The sequence below is a fragment of the Haliotis cracherodii genome, unplaced genomic scaffold (genome assembly GCF_022045235.1).
Source record: "Haliotis cracherodii isolate W230 unplaced genomic scaffold, xgHalCrac1.p SCAF_22, whole genome shotgun sequence".
NCBI classification, from domain to species: domain Eukaryota; kingdom Metazoa; phylum Mollusca; class Gastropoda; order Lepetellida; family Haliotidae; genus Haliotis; species Haliotis cracherodii.
In genome coordinates this window covers 2306644-2333337 of record NW_027266278.1, presented here as the reverse complement: position 1 = coordinate 2333337, position 26694 = coordinate 2306644, and the positions used below count along the sequence as shown (strand labels likewise).

Genomic DNA, 26694 nt, shown 5'->3' with positions numbered 1-26694 from the left:
ATATTGGAGATTGTTCAGTGTCTAGAATCATTTGCAAGAATATCTGAGATAATTCTGTTTGGTGAAATCTTGACTGTGTTTTCTAAAAAAAATTACAATTTGGATGCCTTAAGAACTTGTAGTTCCCTAAACAAAACAAGGCCTTCCTGAAGAGCACAGACAGCAATCTTGCAGCAATATCAAGACAAACTAGTCTCACCTGAGATTTCTGCAGATTTGAACTGTAACATGTCTTGGTCTGTCCGAAGCAGAAGCACTTAACACATTCACCGATCTGTCTGGCGCCAACATTGTAGTCTGGCGGCTGACACACGCCAGCTTGACCTGGGGGTACAAACACTCCAATGAGAGGCATGTCAGTTAATATAAGGAGAACACTAAGTTACTTTCTTCAACAACAAAAAAGTTATAGATTATTCTTGTCCACTTCAAAACACCATCACCTCACTTGAGTCTGGTAACCATGACAACCTTTGTTACCAACTTTCAATTTTTCGAAAACCTGAAGGATGACTTGTTTAAAATAGTCACATGGTCAAATTTAACTGACACAATAAAATGTTCTCCTTTTCAGACCTGGATAATATTACAAGTAATTGAATACTGTTCCAATGAAAATCAATCACTTGAGAATTTTATAATTTTTAAAGAACAGTTCAACATGTGCCTTCTCCTTGGCAAAGTGAATTTGTTCGAAATGTGTCTCTCTTCACCCAGCAGTGAATGGGTACCAGGTAAGATGAGATGGCAAAATGGCTGTTAACCTTCTTGCGCCTAACAGGCAGCTTGGGTTGTATACTTCCCAGGGAGCTGGGAATAGTTTTTGAGGGCACACTGATCCGGTGACCGGGGTAATAATAGCGTTTTGAGCATGCCCCTGAGTTTTGTGGAAATATGAGCAATACAAATGGCCAATTATTATAATTATAACTTACGCCTGACAATGATGATAGCATCGGGCACGGCAAAGATGGAGCCTTTGTTGTTGAGAGCCTCGCAGGTGTAGGCCCCAGAGTCTTCTGGGATAGCTTGATTCACAGTGAGGCTGCCACGGCCGTCAACAGACGTGACAACAACACGCTCACCCGTGGGGATGTTGCCCCAGTTCAGACGCCAAACGATTAGTGGAGTGGGGACACCGACAGCCTCGCACACGATGGAGAAGGAGCCGCCGACCTCGACCTCGACCTTGGGAACTGGCGGCTTCACGATGGTAGGTGCAGCTGTGGAGGTAAGTAGGGCAGACATATGAACAGTGTTCCACAGGCATTTCAGATACATGAACAGTGTTCCACAGGCATTTCAGGTACATGAACAGTGTTCCACAGGCATTTCAGACACATGGACAGTGTTCCACAGGCATTTCAGACATATGAACAGTGTTCCACAGGCATTTCAGACACATGAACAGTGTTCCACAGGCATTTCAGACATACGAACAGTGTTCCACAGGCATTTCAGACATATGAACAGTGTTCCACAGGCATTTCAGACATATGAACAGTGTTCCACAGGCATTTCAGACATATGAACAGTGTTCCACAGGCATTTCAGACATACGAACAGTGTTCCACAGGCATTTCAGACATATGAACAGTGTTCCACAGGCATTTCAGACATACGAACAGTGTTCCACAGGCATTTCAGACATATGAACAGTGTTCCATAGGCATTTCAGACATATGAACAGTGTTCCACAGGCATTTCAGACATATGAACAGTGTTCCATAGGCATTTCAGACATATGAACAGTGTTCCACAGGCATTTCAGACATATGAACAGTGTTCCACAGGCATTTCAGACATATGAACAGTGTTCCACAGGCATTTCAGACACATGAACAGTGTTCCACAGGCATTTCAGACATACGAACAGTGTTCCACAGGCATTTCAGACATATGAACAGTGTTCCACAGGCATTTCAGACATATGAACAGTGTTCCACAAGCATTTCAGACATATGAACAGTGTTCCACAGGCATTTCAGACATACGAACAGTGTTCCACAGGCATTTCAGACATATGAACAGTGTTCCACAGGCATTTCAGACATATGAACAGTGTTCCACAGGCATTTCAGACATATGAACAGTGTTCCACAGGCATTTCAGACATACGAACAGTGTTCCACAGGCATTTCAGACATACGAACAGTGTTCCATAGGCATTTCAGACATATGAACAGTGTTCCACAGGCATTTCAGACATATGAACAGTGTTCCACAGGTGAACTAAGTACATGATGGAGCGTTGTACATGGATTACAATTGAGAATTGTTGACGCCACTTTTAGTGATATGGTCATTAGGTAGGGCAGACATATGAACAGTGTTCCACAGGTGAACTAAGTACATGATGGAGCGTTGTACATGGATTACAACTGAGAATAGTTGATGCTACTTTTAGTGATATGGTCTTCAGACATTTCAGACATTATGACAGTGTTCCACAGACTGTTATCTGAAATATGACCTTGTGTGCTGACGACAAGGTGCCTCATTCTGGCGGCGTAGGTTCGAATCCCAAAAGCACTAGAATCTGTACTTTACTTACATTATGACCACTTTCTAAATGGCATTGTGTGTTCATAGGTTTCGACCATGGGAGCTGTGCCAACATACACTTGTCAGAGGGGTTCACAAAGTACATGATCTAGACCACCAGTTGTGAGACTTTCGTTTTTGTGGAAGCCTCGGTGGCTGAGCGGGTTAGGTCGCTGACTTTTCGTGCCTCACTCAACCCAAGAAAGTACTAGAACCTGTACTTCACTGAGAAAGTGTTATCCCAAATATAACATGTGTTACAGTTTTCCACAGGTGAACATATAGAAGGAACATTAGAATTTCACTTACCACAACCAATCTCATCCGAACGGTCCTGACAGTCAATCTCTCCATCACACTGGTAGCTGGATGGGATGCACTGGTCTCCTGTCAGACATTTGTACTCATCAGCACGGCATGCAGCACCGGGCTCCCTGGTAGCTGGAACACAAACAATCAGTGAGGGAGCCGTGTGTTTGCTTGTTTGTTTATTGTTTATAGCTGCACTCAGCAATAGTCCAGCTGTGGGCCAGACGATCCAGTGATTGACATCAAGAGCATGCTTCTTTGCGAGGCATTTATAAGTTGGAGTACTTGTGAGTGAGTATGGTTTTACGCCGCTTTAAGCAATATTCCAGCAATATCATGACGAGGGACACCAGAAATAGGCTTCACACATTGTACCCATGTCAAGAATCGATCCCTGGTCTTCGGCGTGACGAGCGAAAGTTGGAGTACTAAGTACGAATAAGACATATGGATGACGCTGCACAGTTCACCATTACTGCTTGAGTGAATTAGTGAGTGAATGTTGTTTTATGCCACAGCCAGCAATATTCAAGCTACATCGGGGTAGGCAATCAAGTTATTGAATAGATGAACGTCAGGTATGATAAAAGTACGCAAAACCCAAGCGCCAGATCTCCCATCTCCTGGTTGGAAGGTGAACCCAGGTCACAGGGAGGACAAGTCAGTGCTTTAGCCACATCAAAGACAGCAGGATTATTGTTCAAACTCAGTGATAACACACTAAGATGATGCAATCCTTGCCTCTAAGAGAGCGTATAACACTATGACAGCGGAAATGAAACGGCATGACATCATTACAATACATACACAACACAATTCCAAGAAGCAGAGCATAGTGATAGAAACCTCCACACAGTCCCATGGCTAAAGACAGGAAGTCCCCTCTTGTAGAGGTCAACTTAGTATAACAATGTGGACAGGTCACTGTCACATGAAGTATCTACCATATCTCCTTCACAGTGGGGAATATATCTATATATAGACTACAGGTTAAATATGCATAAGCAGAAATATTCCAGCTTTATCAGCATAAATTAATTAAGTCAAACCCAGGCAAACCAGTGACTGAAAGAATGAGCATCAAGATGACAAAGTCATCTATTATCCTCTGCCCTTTTAAATATGTGTATAAAGTCACGATTATGTCATACACTTTATGTAACCAAAGGGTTAATCCTAAAACTTGTGAGTTCAACTGACATTATTGATTATGACTGATGTCTGAAGCAAATGATTCCCTCTATTCTTTAAATGCTTTTAATACCTTCCCAGGATATCAGTTAGTAATGGTACTCTTCCCGTGAAGAATAGGTCTTCAGCAACCCAACTTCAGCTTGTCGAAAGAGGTGACTAACAGGATCGGGTGGTCAGGCTCACTGACTTGGTTGATGCATGTCCTTTCCCTATTGTGTGGATTGATGCTCATGATATCAATCACTGGTTTGTTTGGTCCAGACTAGATCATTCACAGACCGCCGTCATAAAGCTGGGATATTGCTTAGTGCGGTGTTAAAGAAACAAATAAAAGACTGAGTTCTTCATCAGATAACAATGTTACACATGACATGAATCATAATCCCTTGACCAAATAATTAAACTTCTACAATTCCGGGATTGAAGAAAGAAGCTTTGTTTGCTTGTTTGCCCATACGCACTGCATAATGAGCAGTGTCCCAGGATATCAAGGTATCAAGTCACACAAGCAGCCACACCACTTCGCCTGACCACCCAGTCCATGAAGTCACATAACTTGCCCGAGACCAGTCCTACTCCGAATCTCCACAGGAACCTATATTGACTACTTACGACAGTTGGTCTCATCTGAGTCATCACCGCAGTCATTGTCACCATCGCACCTCCAGATCTTCATCGCACAGCGGCCATTGGCACAGCGGAACTCATTGGGTTCACATGGCAGAGCAAAATCTAGACAAAAAGATACATTTTCTTCATAACCATTACATTTTTTTCCATTTCATATCCTTCAAACATCTTATTACAATGTTTCCTGTCTAACAATGGGATGAACATAACACTGTAACTGATTTAATGCAATCCATCAACTCCCCCTCTTCATCCAAGTTATTAAACAATGATGATGTCTTTTCTCTCCACTGATGTGAACAGAATGAAAGGTCTGACATGCACCAAACCAAATTTCTAAAGAAAAATACATAATGTGGCGCCACAAATTTGAATGATTACATAGTCAAAGGGAAGTAACTTACTGCAGTTGGTTTCATCCGACTTGTCCGTGCAATCGTTTTCTCCATCACAAAGGTAGTCGCGTGGAATACACTCTCCACTGGCGCAGGTAGCCTCATCAACTCCGCAAGCACCAGAAATTTCGGGACGCCGAGTTGGAGGTCCAACTAGAAACAGGTCGAAAGAAAGTCCATGAGAAACACACATGAAACACTTCCAGGATAGCAGAGCAAGAGTGATCCATTCACCTCCAGGTGTACTGATGTACAACACAACCTTACAGCTACGACTGTCTTAAGTCTAGGTCAAGGTTACGATCATAAAGACCCCCATTCGGATCCAGGATAGTAGACAAAGAGACCCCCATTTAGATCCAGGATAGCAGTCTAAGAGACCCTCGTTCAGATCCAGGATAGTAGTTTAAGAGACCCCATTCAGATCCAGGATAGTAGTCTAAGAGGCCCCATTCAGATCCAGGATAGTAGACTAAGAGACCCCCATTCAGATCCAGGATAGAAGTCTTAGAGACACCCATTCAGATCCAGGATAGTAGTCTAAAGAGTCTCCCATTCAGATCCAGGATATTTTTGTATAAGAGACCCCCAATCAGATCCAGGATAGTAGTCTAAGAGACGCCCATTCAGATCCAGGATAGTTGTCTAAGAGACCCCCATTCAGATGCAGGATAGCAGTCTAAGAGTCTCCCATTCAGATCCAGGATAGTAGTCTAAGAGACCCCCATTCAGATCCAGGATAGTTGTCTAAGAGACCCCCATTCAGATCCAGGTAATTGTCTAAGAGACCCCCATTCAGATCCAGGATAGTTGTCTAAGAGACCCCCATTCAGATCCAGGATAGTAGTCTAAGAGACCCCCATTCAGATGCAGGATAGTAGTCTAAGACACCCCATTCAGATCCAGGATAGTAGTCTAAGACACCCCATTCAGATCCAGGATAGTTGTCTAAGAGACCCCCATTCAGATCCAGGATGAGGGTATACTCACTGAAGTCCACCTGGAGTCTGGCTGTTGAGGTGTAGCTGCCGGAGGTGCTTGTGGCGGTACAGATGTAGTCACCAGCATCTTCCTGAGTCACGCCCCGGAAGGACAAGCGACCATTCAACTGGTTCGCACTGAGAGGCAGAGGCTGAAAAGTTGATGCAACAGATGAGTTTCTACAATATTGTACATATATAACATGAGGTAGTTTAGGGTGGGAGGAAAGCTCAAGTGTAGAAGAGCAAGGACTACTTTGATGAAGTCTCTGACAACATGAATGGTGCTGACAGACCATGGATTCTGTCCGAGACACATCTGATACACAGACCTACAGATATCTAAACGCAGCATCAACACGTCTCCTCTCTGTACAAACACTGCATCAAAAAGCACCCTACTGAAATAGCATTCTGTTCATATTATTCATACACAATATAGAGAATCTCACCCTCGTGTCTTTTGATATTAGAAAATTAGAACCGGGATTCGAACCCACAATCATAGGTTTCTTGAGCATCTAAGGGACGTAACACTGGTGCTTTTGGCAACATTTCCAGCAATGTCACAACAGGGACACCATGTCCTTGTGAGGAATGAAACCCAGACCTTCTGCATGCTGAGTGATTGCCTTAACCACTAGACTATCCCAGCACCCCCTGAGTGAGTGAGTAAGTATGGTTTTATGCCCCATTTAGCAACTTAAATCATGGCTGGGGCCACCAGCAATGAGCTTCACACATTGTACCCATGGGTCCTAAGCAAGACGAGCGAATGCTTTAACCACTAGGCTACCAACTGTCCCTCCCACGACTTGAGAATTAAGACTCACCCTGTCACCAGCCCGACTCCAGCGCACAACACTCGAAGTGGATCCTGTCACTTGACACTCAAACACGGCTTCTCTGCCTTCCCGGACTCTCATCGTTGCTGGCACGACAGAGATGTCGACTCTTTCCTGCTCTGTTGGACATCAACACAACTTATTACAGGCTCTTTCATATTTTTCACGAACTTGGAACATTATTTCGAAAGGAACATTTACAAGTGATTTCTGAGATGTCTTTGAAACTTAGTGGACTATTCATATTAGCCTCGAATAATCATATGATTATTTTCAGCTGAACATAATTTCAGAAATATTTCTTTTTGTCTTTTTCATGACATTTTACAGAAACTTGTAACACTATTTCTTCCAAAGAACAGATTCATCTGAAGGACAACTGATATTTGTCTTCAAGTATCGAATGATAAATGCCAGCCACAAAATTTCCAAAATATTTTTAAAATCATATTTTCACTGATTGAGTGTGAAAGATAAGTCGGTGCAAATGAGAAACTCAAAGAGCATAAATGCATAGTGTTTGGCACACAAAGAATGCAAGATACTGCCAACCTCTTGATGACCTAGAAATGCAAAAAGGCTTCTCTTGGTCATGCGGACCAAAATATGCTTGCGTTGCTGCCGCTGCTGCTGATGCAATATGGCGACTTTGACGTTGTGCCGCCGCGTTCTTTAGATCAGTGTGGCAATGATCAATGCGTTGCGACAGCATTCGTGAGTTGAATAAAATATGCAGCTATAAGCAACCAGCTTCCTCCCAGGAAGGGCTCTATGCACTAACTAAGGTGTTTCTGGGATGGGGGTTTTAAGCATGGTATTTTCAAAGCAACATGCAACATTTTATTTGGAACAGCATTTGCAGGGTTGAAGGGTTTGGGATTTTGTGACATTGTGAACGCATTAGTCTTGTGGCATTCAATTGAAAATAATTAATTAGCATGAAATGTAAGTATGATCGAAGTACAAGCAACTGCAATCTATAGAAGCGTAAACGCATGACATTAAAATAAGAATATGATGACAAATATTTCACCAAGGCACTGTAGCTCACCTATACGTTAAAAGCAGGACATTTAAAGAAGGATGTTTAAGATGGTACATCAGTGTCTTATCGCGAACACCTGGTGTCATCACTGATTTTCAGTGAACCATTCACATTTTCATCACTATTTTGCCTTTTACTCCCAATGGAATCTGGTTCGGCAGATCATGGAGACTGATTATTCTTTGATGTTTTGAATTAGGCTCACAGTGACTGTACATATTGTCAGCCATCAAGTGAGTGAGTGAGTTGATGACACTTTTGTGGGCATTAAGAATGGGATTCACACATCATCCATATTGGGAATAGAACCAGGGTCTTCAGGGTCACAACCAAACCCATTAACCACTCGGCTAACCAGCTCCCCAAACCATGAATGTTATGAGATCTTGTTATCAACTGGCTTGGGAATACGGGTTGCAAGATCTGGGAGGACAGTATCACATAAATACTGGACAGGGGAGGACAGCACGAATGCAGTACTCAAAGGACTCTGTAGTAAATATGTTGGTGCAGCAAAAATCCATGTACCTTATTAGACATAATTAGCGCCCACTGCGATATTTGCTAATATATTGGCTAGTGAACAATACCAATTAGCACCGATTGATCAATGTACACTTATTTATTTGTGCATAATATACAGTCGTGTGTTATATGCAACCTTAATTATGGGCAATTAAATTCTGGAAAAGGTATCTGTCGTGTATAATATGCACAGACTTTTCTTTAGTATCATTTCAGGCTTTCACCATAAACCACAAAATTTTCAATCTTTCAACTCTGATTTTTTCCCCAAAATTTCCAAAAGCCCACAATTTCTATTTTTTTCTGCTTTCTGAGGTTCTTTAATTTTATATTTCAACCCATCCTCAATGTTAGATCATAATGACATGTACCAATCTTAGTCCCAATTTGGTTCTACAATATTAATGTATTGTCATCCCCACTCGGAGATGATGGACAAGATTATGGACAATATGATGGACAACGGTAATACCAGAAGCCCACCAGGACATTGGGTCCTGGTGAGATGAAAGTTACTCAAGGTCAACATGTCAAACAGTTTCTTTTATATCATTATCTTATGACCTTGAAATATAAGCATCACATGAAATATTTTCTGTGTCCAAATTTGTTAATACAAGCAATGATATATTTTCATATCAAGCAAATAAATGTTTTCTACTGAAATTAAAATCCTGTTTGACATGAAACCTTTTTGTCTTAGAAAGTGATGAGATGTTACACGTTTCTAAAATGATAGATGTCAATGTTTTCAAATCAAGCTTTAATTGCTAGGCCATCTTTCTAAAATAAATAATTCTAAAATCGTTTTAACCACCATCAAAGAAGCGGTAAATATAATGCTGGCCAAATTTATGAATAAACATCTCAAGCACTTTCTTATTTTACTGTCACCAGTTAGCGCGCAGGAACTTACGACAATCAAATTCGTCAGTGCCATCTGCGCAGTCATATCTGCGATTGCAACGACTCGCTTGGCTGATGCATTGCCCATTCCGGCACCGGAATTGGTCGGAACGGCAACCAGGTGGTGCTGTCAATCAGAGAGTTGTCTACCTCATGCAACAGTAGAAAGTCAAACATTCCCATGGCAACAAGACATGGTTCCGACTAGTCAGTGGAGTGCAAAATAAGTTTTGGGATATTCTTGGAGATTGAGAAACAAAGAGGGGAAAGCATCCATGTGCCAAACATAACCTCATTTTCATATATCCAAACACAACCGTAGAAGGATTAGACGACCAGGCTGTGGAAGTACACAAGTAGGTATATATCAAGGCATTCCTAGAGGCCAGGAATAAGGAAAATGGCATTACAAAACACCAATATAAGGTCATGAATTTTTTTTTTAATATCAATATTTTAGTTTCTCAAAAGTGGAATATATTTCAATAATACAAGGGCCAAAAAAGAAGACTTTCAAATTTTAGTCAAGATGATTACTGAATTGATTTCAATGCTAAATACCTGTCAATTTAAGGAATTAAGTACTCTTAATAAATCCCAATTTTTGTCAAAACAAAGTTTTTCCCCATTTTGCCTGCCATGGGGACGTAGTTGATAACCTCCCTGCACAATACTCAATCTTGTGTCTGATTCCAAACTCACAGAATTTCATGAAGCGCATATAAAATCTTATGTCAATTTTATATAATAGCAAACTGACCATAAATTAATATCAACAGATATCACACGTTCTTTTGATTCCACATTACTTCCGATCTTACTTTAGACATGTACATTTTTAGCACTCCCCTCTCTATCTGCTGCTGTCATTATTTTGCCATGTTGATATTCATAATTTGAACCTGATGACCTGTCAAATTTCACAAATGCAAATTACCTGTTTTTTGTTGATAAGAAATGAGTCACACAACAAATAAAACACGGTATACAAATTTAAACATAAAAAATAATTAATTTGTTCAAGTTATTATAATGAAAACTACACTGAGCAATTTCAAACTCATCCCAAATAGAACAGATTCATATTGTCCCACGCTATCGACCCAGTACAACCGGTATGTCATGTGACTCATTTCTTTGACCAATGGCTGTTCAGGACTTGATGTCTGGTGTAATATTATAGTTATAGCACAAGAGATTAAAGCAAGGGAGGTTTATATAAGCATGCCGTATTTACAAAACAGGTAATCTGCATGGAAAATATAAATTAAAAAACACTATCTCTTATTTGACAGAACCCGTGAGTATACAGGTATTTCTAGATACATGAACTGAAAATAGTGACTGTTTGTTGAAAGTTCTCTATCAAATATCCGCCCTCGTGTTGTAGTTAATTTCGCAGGGTGGCAGACAAGCACATCTCCATTACTGATCGCTCTTTTCTCTGTAAATTCAGCTAAATTGCCTTATCCGCAGTTTTTAGCATACACCAAAATTTGCAAAAATTATATATTATTCCTCTTTCTAAAATGGGAACATTGGACACACATATCAATTAATTGTTGATTCATGTTGATAATTCAATCCTTATTGTGACAACCTGAAATTAATTTAATGAATTCTGTGTTTGGTTGCAAGTCCCTCAATTGTTAAACTTCAGGAAACAAAGCATATCTAAGGAGTGCTGTTCGTAGTGCCTCGTTCTGGAGAAAATAAACAATGCATCCTGGGACACTAAGAAGCGTTTGTGCTCGGTGACCTAGGTTCTGTATCTAAATAAGGTGGAGGGTATGTCACACATAAACATTTAAATTCAGTGTTCGAAAATGCCCATCTGCCAGTTTCCGATCACAAACTGACAATGTTTCAGTCATACTGATTTTCATGAATTCTTTCTACTTTTCCAAATGAAGTTAATTATTGAATTAAGGACAGAATTCCTTTACAGATGAATTTCGAACACTGTTAAAATGAATTGGATGTCCCCTGGGGTAGATTCATTCAGATCAAAGGCGAGATATTCATCCCAGCATTCATAGCAACAGGAAACATGCAACTTACGGCATTCCTGTTCGTCACTGCCATCTGCGCAGTCATATCTGCGGTTGCAGCGATCAGCTTTGCTGATACACTGACCATTTCTGCATTGGTACTGGTCATCGCGACATTCTGCAGGTGCTGTAAATTTTAAGTTCACAGATAAGAAACCCATCAAAACATCAAAACCCATTACATCAATTCTTGCCTCACAGAAGCTACTTTCTAAATAACAAACCAAGTCAATGTCTTCTTTTTTTACAGGATTATAACAAGCATCATGGTTCATCCTAGATTCCAAGCAATGTACACCAATCTATCTCGAATAATAGTGTTATTGATGTGACAGATCCTATAAACTTGGTATCATGATCCGATATATATACCGTATATGACCGCGTATAAGCCAAATTTTGAGGACCAGAAAAAAGATTCTGTAGAAAGGGGTTGGCTTATCCACGGGATACACTTTCATGATAGTATTTTTCAGATCGTGATCTGTCAGAAACATCGCCTGAATGACGGTCCGATAGATTACAACTCCCCGAAAGTTTGGAAGTTGCCACGACAAGAGCCATTATTGTTATAAATTATCAATTAAGTTCTTATCATACACCAATGTTATGCATCATGATCTGATATGTATATGCAAATGAAAATCAATATTCTTTCAGGTTTGGGGTTCTCCAATACAATTGATTCTCTTATGAACTACGGACACTAAGTTTCTTGAGTTCTTTTACCATTTAATTCAAAATATATTCCATCAAATTCTATGAATAGACCAAAATACAGTCTCTACCAATTAACAATGACACATTTCGGGACATCAATTTTCTTCAGGTTTGGGGTTCTTAGACCATTTCAATCAAAATACTTTCTATTAAATCTATGAACAGACCAACAGAAACCAGTTCACAGACTGAAATATTTGAAACACTTACGACAGTCACCCTCGTCACTACGGTCGCGACAGTCTGCGCGTCCATCACAGAAGCCTGACTTGGGAATACACTGGCCGCTTGCACAGGTAAATTGGTCCTCTCGGCAGGCTGAAAATACAGAAACATAGATTAATACATGCTAGGTTGTACTGATTCCCTACCTACCACCATCATCTCTGGCCTCACTCTGAATTTTGGGGCAAGATGGCGCTGAAACCAATGTCAAGGTCATGGACAGTCAGTCTGAAATGACCAGATGATTCAGACTCTTGTGGTGCCATACCAAGGGAGGTAATGATGTTAATAGAGGAAAGGCAGACCACAACGAAGTTTACAGATGGATTGACATACACAAATGACATGGACATTTGAAACAAATTTACACAAGATTATTTGTGCTTCGTTACTATCATTACAAGTGAGAAAATCGTTAAAACATTAATCAGCTTAAGATTTGTGCACATTTTGCGAAGTGTGAATTAACATAGTAGGTCAAAGTTTTCAGGAAGATGGAAAAGCTGAATTCATCTAGACTATTGTGCAGTGATCATTCAAACATGAAACATGGACAAGGAACAGACATTGACACACACTGGGACAATCTGTAACTGTCCTGACCTTGACAAAGGGGAATAACTCTATGTTGCAGCGCCATCTGGAGGGTCAAGAGCCCATGCTACCGTTACTACAACTTGTTCATTTGACCCATCAGGGCAACGTTATTTCATTGTGCAAAATAATAGGTATTTAACAAGTATGACATTATAAGTTAAAAATATACAAATTATTCTGGAAGCATTTAATATGATGAAATATATAATATTTATGATATGGAAAAACACTTCAACTTACTACATTCTAGCTCATCACTGCCATCAGAACAGTCGTACTGTCGGTTGCACCGTCCCTCCGAGCTGATGCACTGGCCACTGTTGCAACGGAATTGATCCGATCGGCAGCTTTGGGGAACTGAAACATGATATAAGGCTCACAACTAGCGTCCTACATTCTGCAATAAAAGGTTTCGCATCTTGTAGATTTTCTCAAAATCACAACCTGGACCCATGCAATGATTCTAAATTTAGTGAGTGAGTGAGTTGGGTTTAACGCCGCTTTGAACAGCATTCCAGGTATATCACAGCATGTCAGCTTAATGTGGGAGGAAAGCCTAAAGTGATGCAGGTTTCAGACGTTTACCACTTTGGTGAAATCCACGAGCATGGGTATGGTGCTGACAATTCTAGAAACATAATCCGGGCGAACCGGGATTCGAACCCATGATCATAGGTTTCTGACACGCCCAAAGGACGCAACTCTGCAATGCGAACTGCGACGCCTTGACGACTGAGCCACCTGTGCACCCTTGAAATGTATGACTATTTTCTTAATGCTACTCATGACCCACTTACCACACTCCTGTTCGTCGCTGCCATCCGTACAGTCATATTTTCTATCACAGCGCTCGTCAGAACTGATGCACTGGCCATTCTTGCAGGTGAACTGGTCCTCTGTGCACGCCACTACTTTATCTGGCACTGAAATAGAAACATTACTTGAAACAGGACCCACACAATGTCATATATCTGCCAGGGATATAGATTCACAAAGTCCAGAGCTCCAGATAAGCTGCGCATCTGCGTAAAATACGCATCAGAAATGCAGAAATACGCAGTGAAATATAATCCAAGCATATCAAATACGCAACGAACATTACAGATACGCTACAAAAATAAAGCATTTGCATATCATCAAAATATTGTGAAGTAACCCTGCATATTCGATTAGCAACTCAGCAACTTATTTTGAAATTATAAACAGGCATTCCGTCAACCTTGCCAAACTCCACAATGACAGTTACATCATGATCATTTGTCATCACACTTTCTTGTGGAAGTATCGTGGTATTTTTGAGTACAATAAAGCTCTCGAACCCACACGACATCAGTTTGCAGGGACTAGATGAATAGTGTTTTTAAATATTTAACTTAATACTCACATGTGTAAAAACTAGTGGGTAACAGAAATTTGAATACCCAGATAGAATTACTGATACCCAATGATTTTAAAATGCATGGGTAAAATACCCACAACACCAAAAGCTTATCTGGAGCTCTGCAAAGTCAGTAGCCAATCAACGGAGAGTAGGATCAAAACAATGCTCATATGATCTGTCAAACAGTCTAACTGTAACGAGCCAGAACAAATATGTCTGGGAGCAGGTGGCGGCTGTTTCAAATGACATGGTCAGTTACCGCCAGATTCAAACATTAGTTCCCAGAGAATGAGAGGACACACAAGGAAAATGCCAATTACAAATGAAACCCGGGGAAATGAAAGTTGTGGAACTGGGGCGAGCGAGCCTGCACGTTTTCTGTTTCATTCCTTCTCCGCCTTTGGTATCAATGGGTTGTTTGGACATTGAATACATGCATGAATTTTGCTGAACGACCTGTTCATGACGGTATTCGTGAGCAGAAAGGGAATATTGGGATTCCCCGACATTCTGTAGTAATACAAGTAGTCTGCTTTGATGGGCAACAGTATTCCAGTTATATCGCGGCGTGTCAGCTTCATGTGGGAGGAAAGCCCAAAGAGATGCAGGTTTCAGACGTTTACCACTTTGGTGAAACCCACGAGCACAGGTATGGTGCTGACAAACCTAGAAACATAATAGGGGCAAACCGGGATTTGAACCCACAATCATAGGTTTCTGGCGTGCCCAAGGGATGCAACTCTGCACAGCGAATCGCATCGCCTTAAGACAACTGGGCCACCCGTGCCCCCCTTGATAAAATGAGTGAATACTTTAACCACGAGGCTACCCCATGGCCCCAAGTTAATGAGACAAACATACATGTCCCAATTCCCTTCGGTTGCCACTTACCACACTCCTGTTCATCGCTGCCATCAGAACAGTCATATTTTCTATCACAGCGTTCAGCAGAGCTGATGCACTGGCCATTCTTGCAGGTGAACTGGTTCTCGCCACACTCGACTGGAGCTGCAACAAATATGTAGTTGTATGTTTACACCCTGCTGTCTTCAGCTGACGGATGAGTCAGTCAGTGTGTTGGGTTCAATGCCACCTTAAACAGTGTTTCAGGTAATATTTCAGCTTGATGAGGAGGACAGTGACACAGGTGGTAGATGTTAACTACTTTGGTGAAGCCCACATAATCACAGGTATGAAACCCATAATCATAGGTATAAAACCCATAATCACAGGTATGAAACCCATAGTCACAGGTATGAAACCCATAATCACAGGTATGAAACCCATAATCACAGGTATGAAACCCATAATCATAGGTATGAAACCCATAATCATAGGTATGAAACCTATAATCACAGGTATGAAACCCATAATCACAGGTATGAAACCCATAATCACAGGTATGAAACCCATAATCACAGGTATAAAAAAACATAATCACAGGTACGAAACCCATAGTCATAGGTATGAAACCATAATCACAGGTATGAAACCCATAATCACAGGTATGAAACCCACATAATCACAGGTATGAAAACCATAATCAGAGGTATGAAACCCATAGTCATAGGTATGAAACCATAATCACAGGTATGAAACCTATAATCACAGGGATGAAACCTATAATCACAGGTATGAAAACCATAATCACAGGTATTAATCCCGAAAGCTCAGGTATGAAACCCAGAAGCACAGGTATGAAACCTTCACACACAGGTATGAAACCCATAATCTTAGGTATGAAACCTAGAAGCTCAGGTATGAAACCCAGAAGCACAGGTATGAAACCTTCACACACAGGTATGAAACCCATAATCTTAGGTATGAAACCTAGAAGCTCAGGTATGAAACCCAGAAGCACAGGTATGAAACCTTCACACACAGGTATGAAACCCATAATCACAGGTATGATGCTGGGATTTGAACCACAATCATGTGATCTTGCCACGTCTAGGGACACAGTCCAGCTGATTAAATTAGAGCATAAATTAAAAGAATAATTATAGAACCTATGCAATGTTTTCTGTGTATTTCAACTAATTTGTCCAAATGACATTTCATTTAAAATAATTTTGTTGTTTTTCTACTTAAAGGTTTAATCACAAAGGGAATGCTGTGACGCAGAGAAAAGTAACTCGATGTCATCGCAACCTGTAGCCACCACCCAAGTCCAGCCATGTTCCACAACCATGAAGCCCCCCCGTCCCTACATTCCCCCTCTAGCTATGTGGTAAAGAGATCCCCTCAGGCAAACACTTTTGATAATATTTCCCACAAAAATTCCCTCAGTGAAGGGAATATGAAACACTGGACAATACTTCCCACAATATCCCCTCAGTGAAGGGAATATGAAAATATTTGACAATATTTCCCACAAGAATTCTCATAGGGAAGGGAATATGAAACACTTTTGACAGTATTTCCCACAATATCCCCTCAGTGAAGGGAATATGAAAATATTTGACAATATTTCCCACAAGAATTCTCATAGGGAAGGGAATATGAAACACTTTTGACAATATTTCCCACAAGAATCGCCATAGTGAAGAGAATATTAATCTCAAGCCAATATTTCCCCCTAGAATCCCCAAAATGCACGGAATACGAAACACTTACGACAATCCTGTTCGTCACTGCGATCAGAACAATCAAACTGCCTGTTGCAGCGGGCTGCGGTACTGATACACTGGCCGTTACTGCAACGATACTGGTCAGAGCGGCAGCCAGGAGGTGCTGCAATAGATAGTTGTGATAACTTGTGAATTCATGATTGACCCTGAGAAATCGATATTACCCTGTGTTTCTGAGCAAAAGGGTATCATTCAAATCATTCATTGCCATCTCAGTACAGTCAGCTATTGGGGTTCAATGATTAATAAAAACACAAAAACAATTGTTCCTGAAAATAATTTTTTCTAGGATCTGACCCACACAAAAGACTAGTTTGCTGGACATACTGGTTGATCAGAAAAGTAATGTTGTTGTAAGTCCCCAAAAGAGCATTTGATTCCTTCTAACAGAAAAATATTAAATGGTAAAAAAAGCATCAAGTGCTTAAGTCCTGGATGTGAGATCAAACCGGACACCATCAAAGTTAGCAACATACAAGGCGGTAGTCAAGGTTTTCTTCAGTTTGTTTGTTGTTTAACGCCGCACTCAGCAATATTCCAGCTATATGACGGCGGTCTGAAAATAATCGAGCCTGGACCGGAAAATCCAGTGATTGATATCATGAGCATTGAAGTATGCAATTGGGATACGATGACATGCATCAACCAAGTCAGCGAGCCTGACCACCAGATCCCGTTAGACGCCTCTTGCGACAGCTTAGTCGCCTTATACGGCAAGCGTGGGTTGCTGAAGACCTATTCTAATCCGAATCTTCACAGGTATTCATCTTCAGTGCATGAGTGATATTTAAATGTTGAATGTTGATTGTTGAATGCTGAAACTTACGGCATTCAAATTCATCAGTCCCATCTCGGCAGTCGTATCTGCGGTTGCAGCGGTCAGCCAAACTGATACACTCCCCGTTGGTGCAGGTCCATTGGTCACTGCCACAGGTCGGCACAGCTACAACATAACAACTTACACTACAAACAAGTCAAACAATTTGTATGAGGAAAAATGTCATACTGGATATGCATAAGCCTCCTATTCAAATGCAGATTTGATGATGGATATTCAACCTGGCAGTTACAGCATGGCTCATTCATTAGTGAATTATTGACTTGACTTTGCATGTGTTTATGACAGTACCACCGGTGAGGCAGGATATGTTTTTGAAAACACTATTTCATGGTGATTCATTAACACATGCTCATGATAAAGTTGACATCGTACAGTCAACTCTGCTTTTAGCAGAGACTTCTTACAAAAAAGGAAAGGGTTACTTTTATTATGCCAGCATTGGTAATTATGGTGAAGAATGAAATTTGATTGGTAATTATTAACTTACTTTCAAGAATGAGAAAACTTTGAACAAGCAGCTGATAGCAAGGATATCAAATCTCTGAACTGACCAATAAAAAATAGTTCACAGAATGAAATATTTGAAATACTTACGGCAGTCGCCCTCGTCACTACGGTCACGACAGTCTGCGCGTCCATCACAGAACCCTGACTTGGGAATACACTGGCCGTTAGCACAGGTAAATTGGTCCTCTTGACAGGCTGAAAGTACATAAACCCCAATTAAATTCATTCATTAAACTGATTCCCTAGCTACCACCATCTCTGGCCTCACTTTGAATTTTAGTGCAAGATGGCGCTGAAACCAATGTCAAGGTCATGGACAGTCAATCTAGAAAGCAGATGACCTCCAACCTTCTGACCTTCACCTTTGTAGTAAAAGGATCAGTCGTAAGTAAGGTTATACTGACTGGGGGAAATTCTTCCACATTATAAAGAAGAATTCCTCAGCCAGGGGAGATAATAATGTTAATAGAGGAAAGGCAGACCACAACGAAGTTTACAGATGGATTGACATACACAAATGACATGGACATTTGAAACAAATTTACACAAGATTATTTGTGCTTCGTTACTATCATAACAAGTGAGAAATCGTTAAAACAATTAATCAGCTTAAGATTTGTGCACATTTTGCGAAGTGTGAATTAACATAGTAAGTCAAAGTTTTCAGGAAGATGGAAAAGCTGAATTCATCTAGACTATTGTGCAGTGATCATTCAAACATGAAATATGGACAAGGAACAGACATTGACACACACTGGGACAATCTGTAACTGTCCTGACCTTGACAAAGGGGAATAACTCTATGTTGCAACGCCATCTGGAGGGTCAAGAGCCCATGCTACCGTTACTTACTACAGTTTTGTTCATCTGACCCGTCAGGGCAATCGGGTCTGGCATCACAAACCCTGCTATTGTCAAGGCAGTGGCCAGTGCCACACAGAAACTGCCCATCTCTGCAGGTCCTTCTAGAGGCTGAAATTAATTACTTATTAATTAGCCATGTTCCTTGATCTACGTCTCAGTAGATATTTTCAGCTTCTTGTCTGTTCAAAGAATGTAAAATGACAAAATATTTTCAAATTCTGAATTGATGTTAATATGGCTAATTTGAAAGCATGGAGACATTTTAAAAAATGCCTTCAAATAAACATATCAGACAACAAATAATAATTCCCATTAAATAGAAAGCTGAAACTATCTAGGCAAGAAAAGATTAAAATAAATTTGGTAAGCAGACCTGAAAAAGAACATCAAGCCACAAGACAAGAGACATTTGTGCAGCATTTCATTGACTCTTTCAAAAAACAGAAAACGATAATTATATGAGAAAAGATTAGTTGAACATTGAACACAGATCAAAGCTCTCATACAGTGCTGTGGAGTGTTCATAACTCATTAGTTCACATTGGTTTAGTTATTTATTTTGTTAATGGAAAAATTCAACAGAAAAATTGAATTTCTGCAATTTTGTTTTAAACACGTTTTTCTTGTTGACTAGCATGCACATCTGGTAAATATAAATACGGACATGGTAAACAATTGTTAAATGTTCGCATAAGAACAGACAAAACAATATAACCAATGCAACAAGCCTATTGTAAAACATTGGTAACATATCATAGACATTGGACAGATGCTGGATGGAGGTTTACAGAGGATCTAGGTCTACTTGAGAGGAAGTAAAAGTCCTAAATTATTGCAAGTACCTTCCAAGAATTGTTCAACTATACATGTGAGAGAAGGATGTGTTTCTTGGTCGGGCGGGGCAACTACGCCCACTACAGACAGATTGTACCATACAGAGAAAGAGATGCTTTGCAGAAAGTGACTGAGTTTGGTGCCCTGTTGCTTTTAGCAATATTCCAGTAATATCATGACGGGGGACACAAGGAATGGGCTTCACAATTTGTACCCAGGTTGGGAATCAACCACAGGTCGTTTGGAGTGATGAGCTAACAGGGGCACTTATCACCATGAGTGAGTGAGTGAGACAGACTTTGAAATTCATGCTAGTCCACAAGTCTGAGACTACTACATTATGTCTAGGGCAAGTCAAAATTCAATGATGGTAGTCCTCAAGACTTGTAGAATTTGAGGGCTGTAATTCTGAACCAGTTCTCAATGCTTCGATTTTGCTACAAATTGGAACTGGACAAACCTGAATGAAAACATACCAAACTGTTTTGTCTCATTCAAGCGGGAAAGTGGGACGAGCTACAAAATAAAATTTACAATTTGTCTGAACTAGTCGTAAAAAAGACGGAATTTTAAGGCTGTGAGTGAGAGATTTTTGTTTCCAAGAAATTCAAAATACTGAATGTGATATTTTATTATCTTCATTCGTGTGCTGACCATGAACTAAAATTTCCTCTAATACAGGGCTGTTTTATTGAGGTAGGAGGGCCTGAGCACTACTTAAAGCTCCGACACCACCTTCTCCCACATGTGACACTGGTGTCTAAACTTCTGGAAGTCAAAGCCACTGAGAAACTACCATTCCCTTGCAACAAAGCTACTTACGACAACGAGTTTCGTCAGACCTATCCGTACAATCAACTCGTCCATCGCATCGTAACCCAGCGTCAACACACTGGCCATTGCCACATCGAAACTGACCCGGAGTGCAGGTCAAAGAGGGAGTTGTTGCTGAAATTAACATCAACTCCTGCTTGTAATGTCTGAACGCAACCATCTGGCCAATCTGTTATGCTTTGCGTTTAATATTTTTAGAATGACTGAATTCGATGTATTGAATGCCCTTCACCTTCATGCCCCCTGAAGAATACCCCATCTGACATTTCCCTAATTGCTTCATGTACATAAGTATGCTTTTTAACAAAAACAATTTGAAACCGCCAAAAGAAACGCGAATAATAGAAACATATGGAGAGGGGGGTGTGGGGGGAGGGCAGTTGCCACCCTGGATTTTTTACAGAAAACATTTTTCCTTGTGAAAGTTAACTTGAATAAAAAAGGAATAATCTTATTTGCCCCCCCCCCCCCCCCCCCCCCCCGCCCCCCCCCCTTCCCCTGCCAAAAAAAGTTAACTACGGCCTTGTCGAGTCATGGATCTGTGTTGCCAGAAGTTATGTGTTCATGAGGGTCAGTTCACACAACCAATCTAATAACTCTTGAATATGAGTAATTCTTCATATATGAATCAACATGCATGGTATTCAAGATTCTTTTGGCTTTGGGTATACATTCAATAGAATTTATTTTCCTTTTTTGTTATTTTTGCTTTTCAAAACTCTGGGTGGACTTACAACGACCAAAACTAAAATGTCTAGCCCTGGTGAACCTCCCCATAAGTAATGTATTCGAGAACCAAGGGCAGTTAATACAGAGAATACAGTAACTCCTGTTGGTTTTAACATGTAGCTTGCATTCAGTAAGTTTGTTAAAGAAATTAAATTGAATTAAATTCAAATAAGTTTCTGTTAGAGGAGAACATGTTAATGAACAGGATCATCAATTCATGCACAAATAAAACCAACATAGGGAATGTGACAATGAAAACAAATAAATAAAATATTTCTACAACATATGAGAAATTCAACGCAAGACTATGATCAAATTGGTACTTTGAATACATACAATTGCTTTCATTTGAAATTGTTTCCCATAAAGAGAATTAAAATAAGAAACAACATACCCAAATTTGGGCATTATTCATATAATTTGCAGTTATGACCCAAAAGTGTTTTCCAAAATCTAAAAGTTCCGACTTTTGGCAAATGAAGCGATATGAAAATGAAGCACATGGCCATATTCTGAATGCTGCCTTGAAGAAGAGGCTCACTATATGCTAAAGGATCCTGAAGCATCTAGGGCACCTGGTTCTGACGACATAATTGAGTTTCAAAAGTATCTACAGAACCACGTCCCTGTGCTTAACACAGGCTGTTGAAAATAACCCCACAGCCAGTGCAAAGTTAGCCATGACGTAAAAAATGAACTTTAATATTAAGATATCTCAATTTTGACTCAGAAAATACAAACCAGGGACAAAAATCTATGCGGCCATGTCAGCACAATGACTTGATGTGCAGGCCCAAATGAAACATGCTCAATATGAGCTTAGAGTTATCTGCCCTTGTTTTGTGTCCTTGATAATGAAGTTTGAATTTCAAACAATATTGGTCTCCAGTGCATAGTATTTGTTGATACCAGCATTAATTTCTGGTAATATAGCCAATTTTGCATTAACTGAGAAGAATGACTTCCAACTTCAATCAATGAATTCATACATGTACAATGGAACGGCCGCAGCAGGGGCCTGCAACGTGTATGGAGACATAGATATGCTGGACATGCAGCCAGCCCTTCAAGGCAGCTGCTAGGATACGGCCGTGTTGATGTGATCCACATCTTTTCTGATCACGTTACGTTACTTACGACAATTATATTCATCTGAGCGATCTCTACAGTCGCGGCGTCCATCGCACATGCGCCTACGATCGACGCACTCACCACTCCGACATCGGAACTGGCTAGAGCGACAACCAACACCTGACCAGACAGACGGACAGACTTATGCATGCAATTCTGGTAAAACTACATCACAGCTGGTGAAGAAGGTGAATCAGTGAATGGTTGTGGTTCAAGGTAGCGGCTGGCTACATTCTAGGGTGACTGTGTTAATGAACTAAACATCTCGTCAATATTTTTTAGTACTGGACTGGGGACAAACTTGAGAGATTATGATAGAAAAGAGGCCATATATGACTTGTTTAAAAACACAATCTATTGCTAAACACAAAATAAGAAAAATCTAAAATACTATTAATTCTATATCATATCTAAATTAATAATGGCTGGACGTACATGTTACGTCAGATTCAACAACAAATTCAAATAAATGAGCTACAATCAAATACTTATATATTTGAATTTTAACATGTGAGACAATCAGTGATTTTTCAGAAATGCAAATCTGTTCAATGAATGAAACAAACTTATACAAATATAGACGCAAACAATTTGACATTGATAATACACAACAATAACCAATATACGGATGAGTAAACATTATCACAAAAATAGTCAGATTAGGGACTAATTCTATTCCGATACGATGAATGATGCTCTGAGACATGCATGGATGTTCAAGATGACGACTCGTCCACTACGATCTGTATATGATTCCACCCAACTTACAACTCACTTAACCTAATGCAGGAATCACGTGGTTTTTTCCAGATCCTGTAAAAAGGAGGACTGAGTCCTGGAAGATTAATTATTCGTAAAAAATTCCAAGCGATTCCATGGCATCTAATTGACTGAGCAAGCAGTTTTTTGTGTGTTTATTTTTCCATAAACCGAAATATAATTAGGCCACACCCACTAACAGACTCCTTGTTCTGATTGGCTGAGAATAGAATGGGCAGGGTTTGTCTTGCATTATGGATTTGTCATATATCTTGTCATATATCACGGTGTTTGGCTACTAGCCCCAAACAAATATTTGGTAGACTTAATAAATATATTAGGTGAAATGGGACAATTCCTCCAAAGCTTTTGAACCTGGTAATGGGCGAGGGATGTGTGAGTGAATGAGTGAGTGCGGTTCCACAGGCAGGGTTTCATCAACCTAAATCCTGGCGTAATGGATGCCTACATGTTTCTAGGGGAACAAGGAAATATGTCTTGTCCTCTTTCAAAAATGCGAGCAGAATGTATTGAAGAAAATTAAAGACAAAGATATTCAAATTATAGTTTCCAACTTTTCTTACATTCTTGGTGCAATCATTTATAGTCCACAACAAAGTCGTTACTTGTTTGTCATTTCAACCCTTGGAGCAGCTCACTGCCAAAAAACTTTGCTGTTTTTGTTTTCAAATGATAGTAACTACCTCGTTGAAGGAACAATATCTTAAAATTCTGTCTTGGTTGATATATGAATAACATACCTCTTGTCCTCAGCTAGTGGTTAACAAAGTGAGTGAGTTTGGTTCAATGCTGTTTTAACCATATTCCAGGTTTATTGCAGCATGTAAGTTCACGAGGGAGGTAAGCACGAAGTGATACAGGTCTCAGATGTTTACCACTTTGGACAAATCAACAATGTATGGTGCTGATAAGCAGAGAAACGTAATCAGGGTAAATCGAACCCATAATCACAGGTTCCTGGCACACCAAAGGTACACAACTCTGCACAGCTGGGCCACCCATGACCCTTTAAACAAAATAATACCCAAGATATTATGGATCATAGGGCTAAGTCTCTTTATAGAAACTTGGTGAATAGGCTCTTTAATGAGATCATAGAACCTTGTACAAGCATGAGAGGCAGAAAAGAGATCATGACAAACAAATAACAGATTTGTTGTGGCGTGAGAGGATCTCAGCATGGTGTCTCTATTCACTGAGGTATCCATGCATCGCAAATCTACACCTGATACTCAATACACCGACCCATGCATCACACTAATTGGGTATCAGTTTTCAAAAATGCAATAATTTCATTTTTTCACAATACCTCAGCTTAACAAGCGAGCGTAATGTGTTACAAGTATCGAGATACACACCGATACACAAAGTAAGCATATCTTGACTCGAGTGTCGGGATATGCAGCAATACACCAGGAAAGCGTATTTTGTCTCATGTATCGGGATACGCAGCGATACACAAGGTAAGGGTATCTAGACTCATGTATCGGGATAAGCAGCGATACACAAGGTAAGCGTATCTAGATTCACGCATCGGGATATGCAGCGATACACAAGGTAAAAGCGTATCTAGACTCATGTATCAGGATACACAGCGATACACAAAGCAAGTGTATCTCGACACCTCTAGTAAGAAGAGTAGATAGATGGATACAGATGGAGTCTAACTACCTGATACATGTCACACACACACTTCATACAAAGGATTTCCACTGACACTGGTGGCCACTCGCACCAAAAACATTCTGAGGTGACATTTATTTATAACTGTTATATTTCCTCTTATTTTCTTCATTCCTACAAACTTAAGTACATGTTGTGTAAAGATTATTAGATTTTCATCTGGCTTTTTCAAACCATGCAATTAACTAAATCTTATGAGAGAAATATAACAGATGTATATTCAAATTACAGAAACAGTGTTCTGATTTAATTGTTGCAACAGAAAGTCTACAGAAACATTGTTGTACTTCTGATTTGATTGTTGCAACAGAGAGTCTACAGAAACATTGTTGTACTTCTGATTTGATTGTTTCAACAGAGAGTCTACAGAAACATTGTCGTACTTCTGATTTGATTGTTGCAACAGAGAGTCTACAGAAACATTGTTGTACTTCTGATTTGATTGTTGCAACAGAAAGTCTACAGAAACATTGTTGTACTTCTGATTTGATTGTTGCAACAGAAAGTCTACAGAAACATTGTTGTACTTCTGATTTGATTGTTGCAACAGAAAGTCTACAGAAACATTGTTGTACTTCTGATTTGATTGTTACAACAGAAAGTCTACAGAAACAGAGTTGTACTTCTGATTTGATTGTTGCAACAGAAAGTCTACAGAAACATTGTTGTACTTCTGATTTGATCGTTGCAACAGAAAGTCTACAGAAACATTGTTGTACTTCTGATTTGATCGTTGCAACAGAAAGTCTACAGAAACATTGTTGTACTTCTGATTTGATTGTTGCAACAGAAAGTCTACAGAAACACTGTTGTACTTCTGATTTAATTGATGCAACAGAAAATCTACTGGATATATCATTGCACTTCTGATTTAATAATTGTTGCAACAAAAAGTCTACTCTTAATTGTTACAATAGGAAGTCTACTGGACATATTGTTGCATTTCTGATTTAATTGTTGCAATAGAGTCTACTGGATACAATATTGAACTTCTGATTAAATTGTTGCAATAAAAACTTTAATACATATTTACTCGATTGTTTCTTGTGGAGTGACCACCTACTGTAGACTGTTTCAGCTATGGTGGTGGGTTGGGGCCACATCTAGAGAGCTACACTATGACACTAGGGGAATTTAGCAGTGGTTGGGGCCACATCTAGAGAGCTACACTATGACACTAGGGGAATTTAGCAGTGGTTGGGTCTCATCTAGAGAGCTACACTATGACACTAGGGGAACTTAGCAGTGGTTGGGGTCTCATCTAGAGAGTTACACTATGACACTAGGGGAATTTAGCAGTGGTTGGGTCTCATCTAGAGAGCTACACTATGACACTAGGGGAATTTAGCAGATATGTGTCATAACAGAAAAACCTACGACAATTCTCTTCATCGCTTCCATCGTTGCAATCACGGCGTTGATCACATCGCCGTTCGCCTTGGATACACTGCCCATTTTGACATCTAAACTCATTCGACTTACACGCTACAAAGGACAATATCAGTGTGTCAGTA

The 26694-nt window shown here is 40.0% G+C and overlaps 1 protein-coding gene across 18 annotated transcripts in view; it reads right to left on the bottom strand.

Moving 5' to 3' along the window:
- LOC139471385 (basement membrane-specific heparan sulfate proteoglycan core protein-like) overlaps positions 1 to 26694 on the bottom strand; it is a 231766-nt gene that overhangs the window by 73529 nt on the left and 131543 nt on the right. For 9 of the 18 annotated variants that reach the window (XM_071253730.1, XM_071253731.1, XM_071253733.1 and 6 more), the window contains 20 exons: positions 26558 to 26665; positions 22724 to 22837; positions 20846 to 20971; positions 19178 to 19297; positions 18413 to 18520; positions 17804 to 17920; positions 16964 to 17080; positions 15239 to 15355; positions 13764 to 13889; positions 13207 to 13323; positions 12355 to 12462; positions 11435 to 11551; positions 9384 to 9500; positions 6886 to 7016; positions 6063 to 6204; positions 5082 to 5225; positions 4660 to 4779; positions 2854 to 2985; positions 936 to 1223; positions 200 to 324 (listed from right to left, as the gene is read on the bottom strand). In XM_071253730.1, the coding sequence (XP_071109831.1) occupies positions 200 to 324; positions 936 to 1223; positions 2854 to 2985; positions 4660 to 4779; positions 5082 to 5225; positions 6063 to 6204; positions 6886 to 7016; positions 9384 to 9500; positions 11435 to 11551; positions 12355 to 12462; positions 13207 to 13323; positions 13764 to 13889; positions 15239 to 15355; positions 16964 to 17080; positions 17804 to 17920; positions 18413 to 18520; positions 19178 to 19297; positions 20846 to 20971; positions 22724 to 22837; positions 26558 to 26665 (2594 nt within the window). The remainder of the gene's footprint in view (positions 1 to 199; positions 325 to 935; positions 1224 to 2853; positions 2986 to 4659; positions 4780 to 5081; positions 5226 to 6062; positions 6205 to 6885; positions 7017 to 9383; positions 9501 to 11434; positions 11552 to 12354; positions 12463 to 13206; positions 13324 to 13763; positions 13890 to 15238; positions 15356 to 16963; positions 17081 to 17803; positions 17921 to 18412; positions 18521 to 19177; positions 19298 to 20845; positions 20972 to 22723; positions 22838 to 26557; positions 26666 to 26694) is intronic. The other 9 variants (XM_071253735.1, XM_071253736.1, XM_071253737.1 and 6 more) reach the window with 9 other exon arrangements.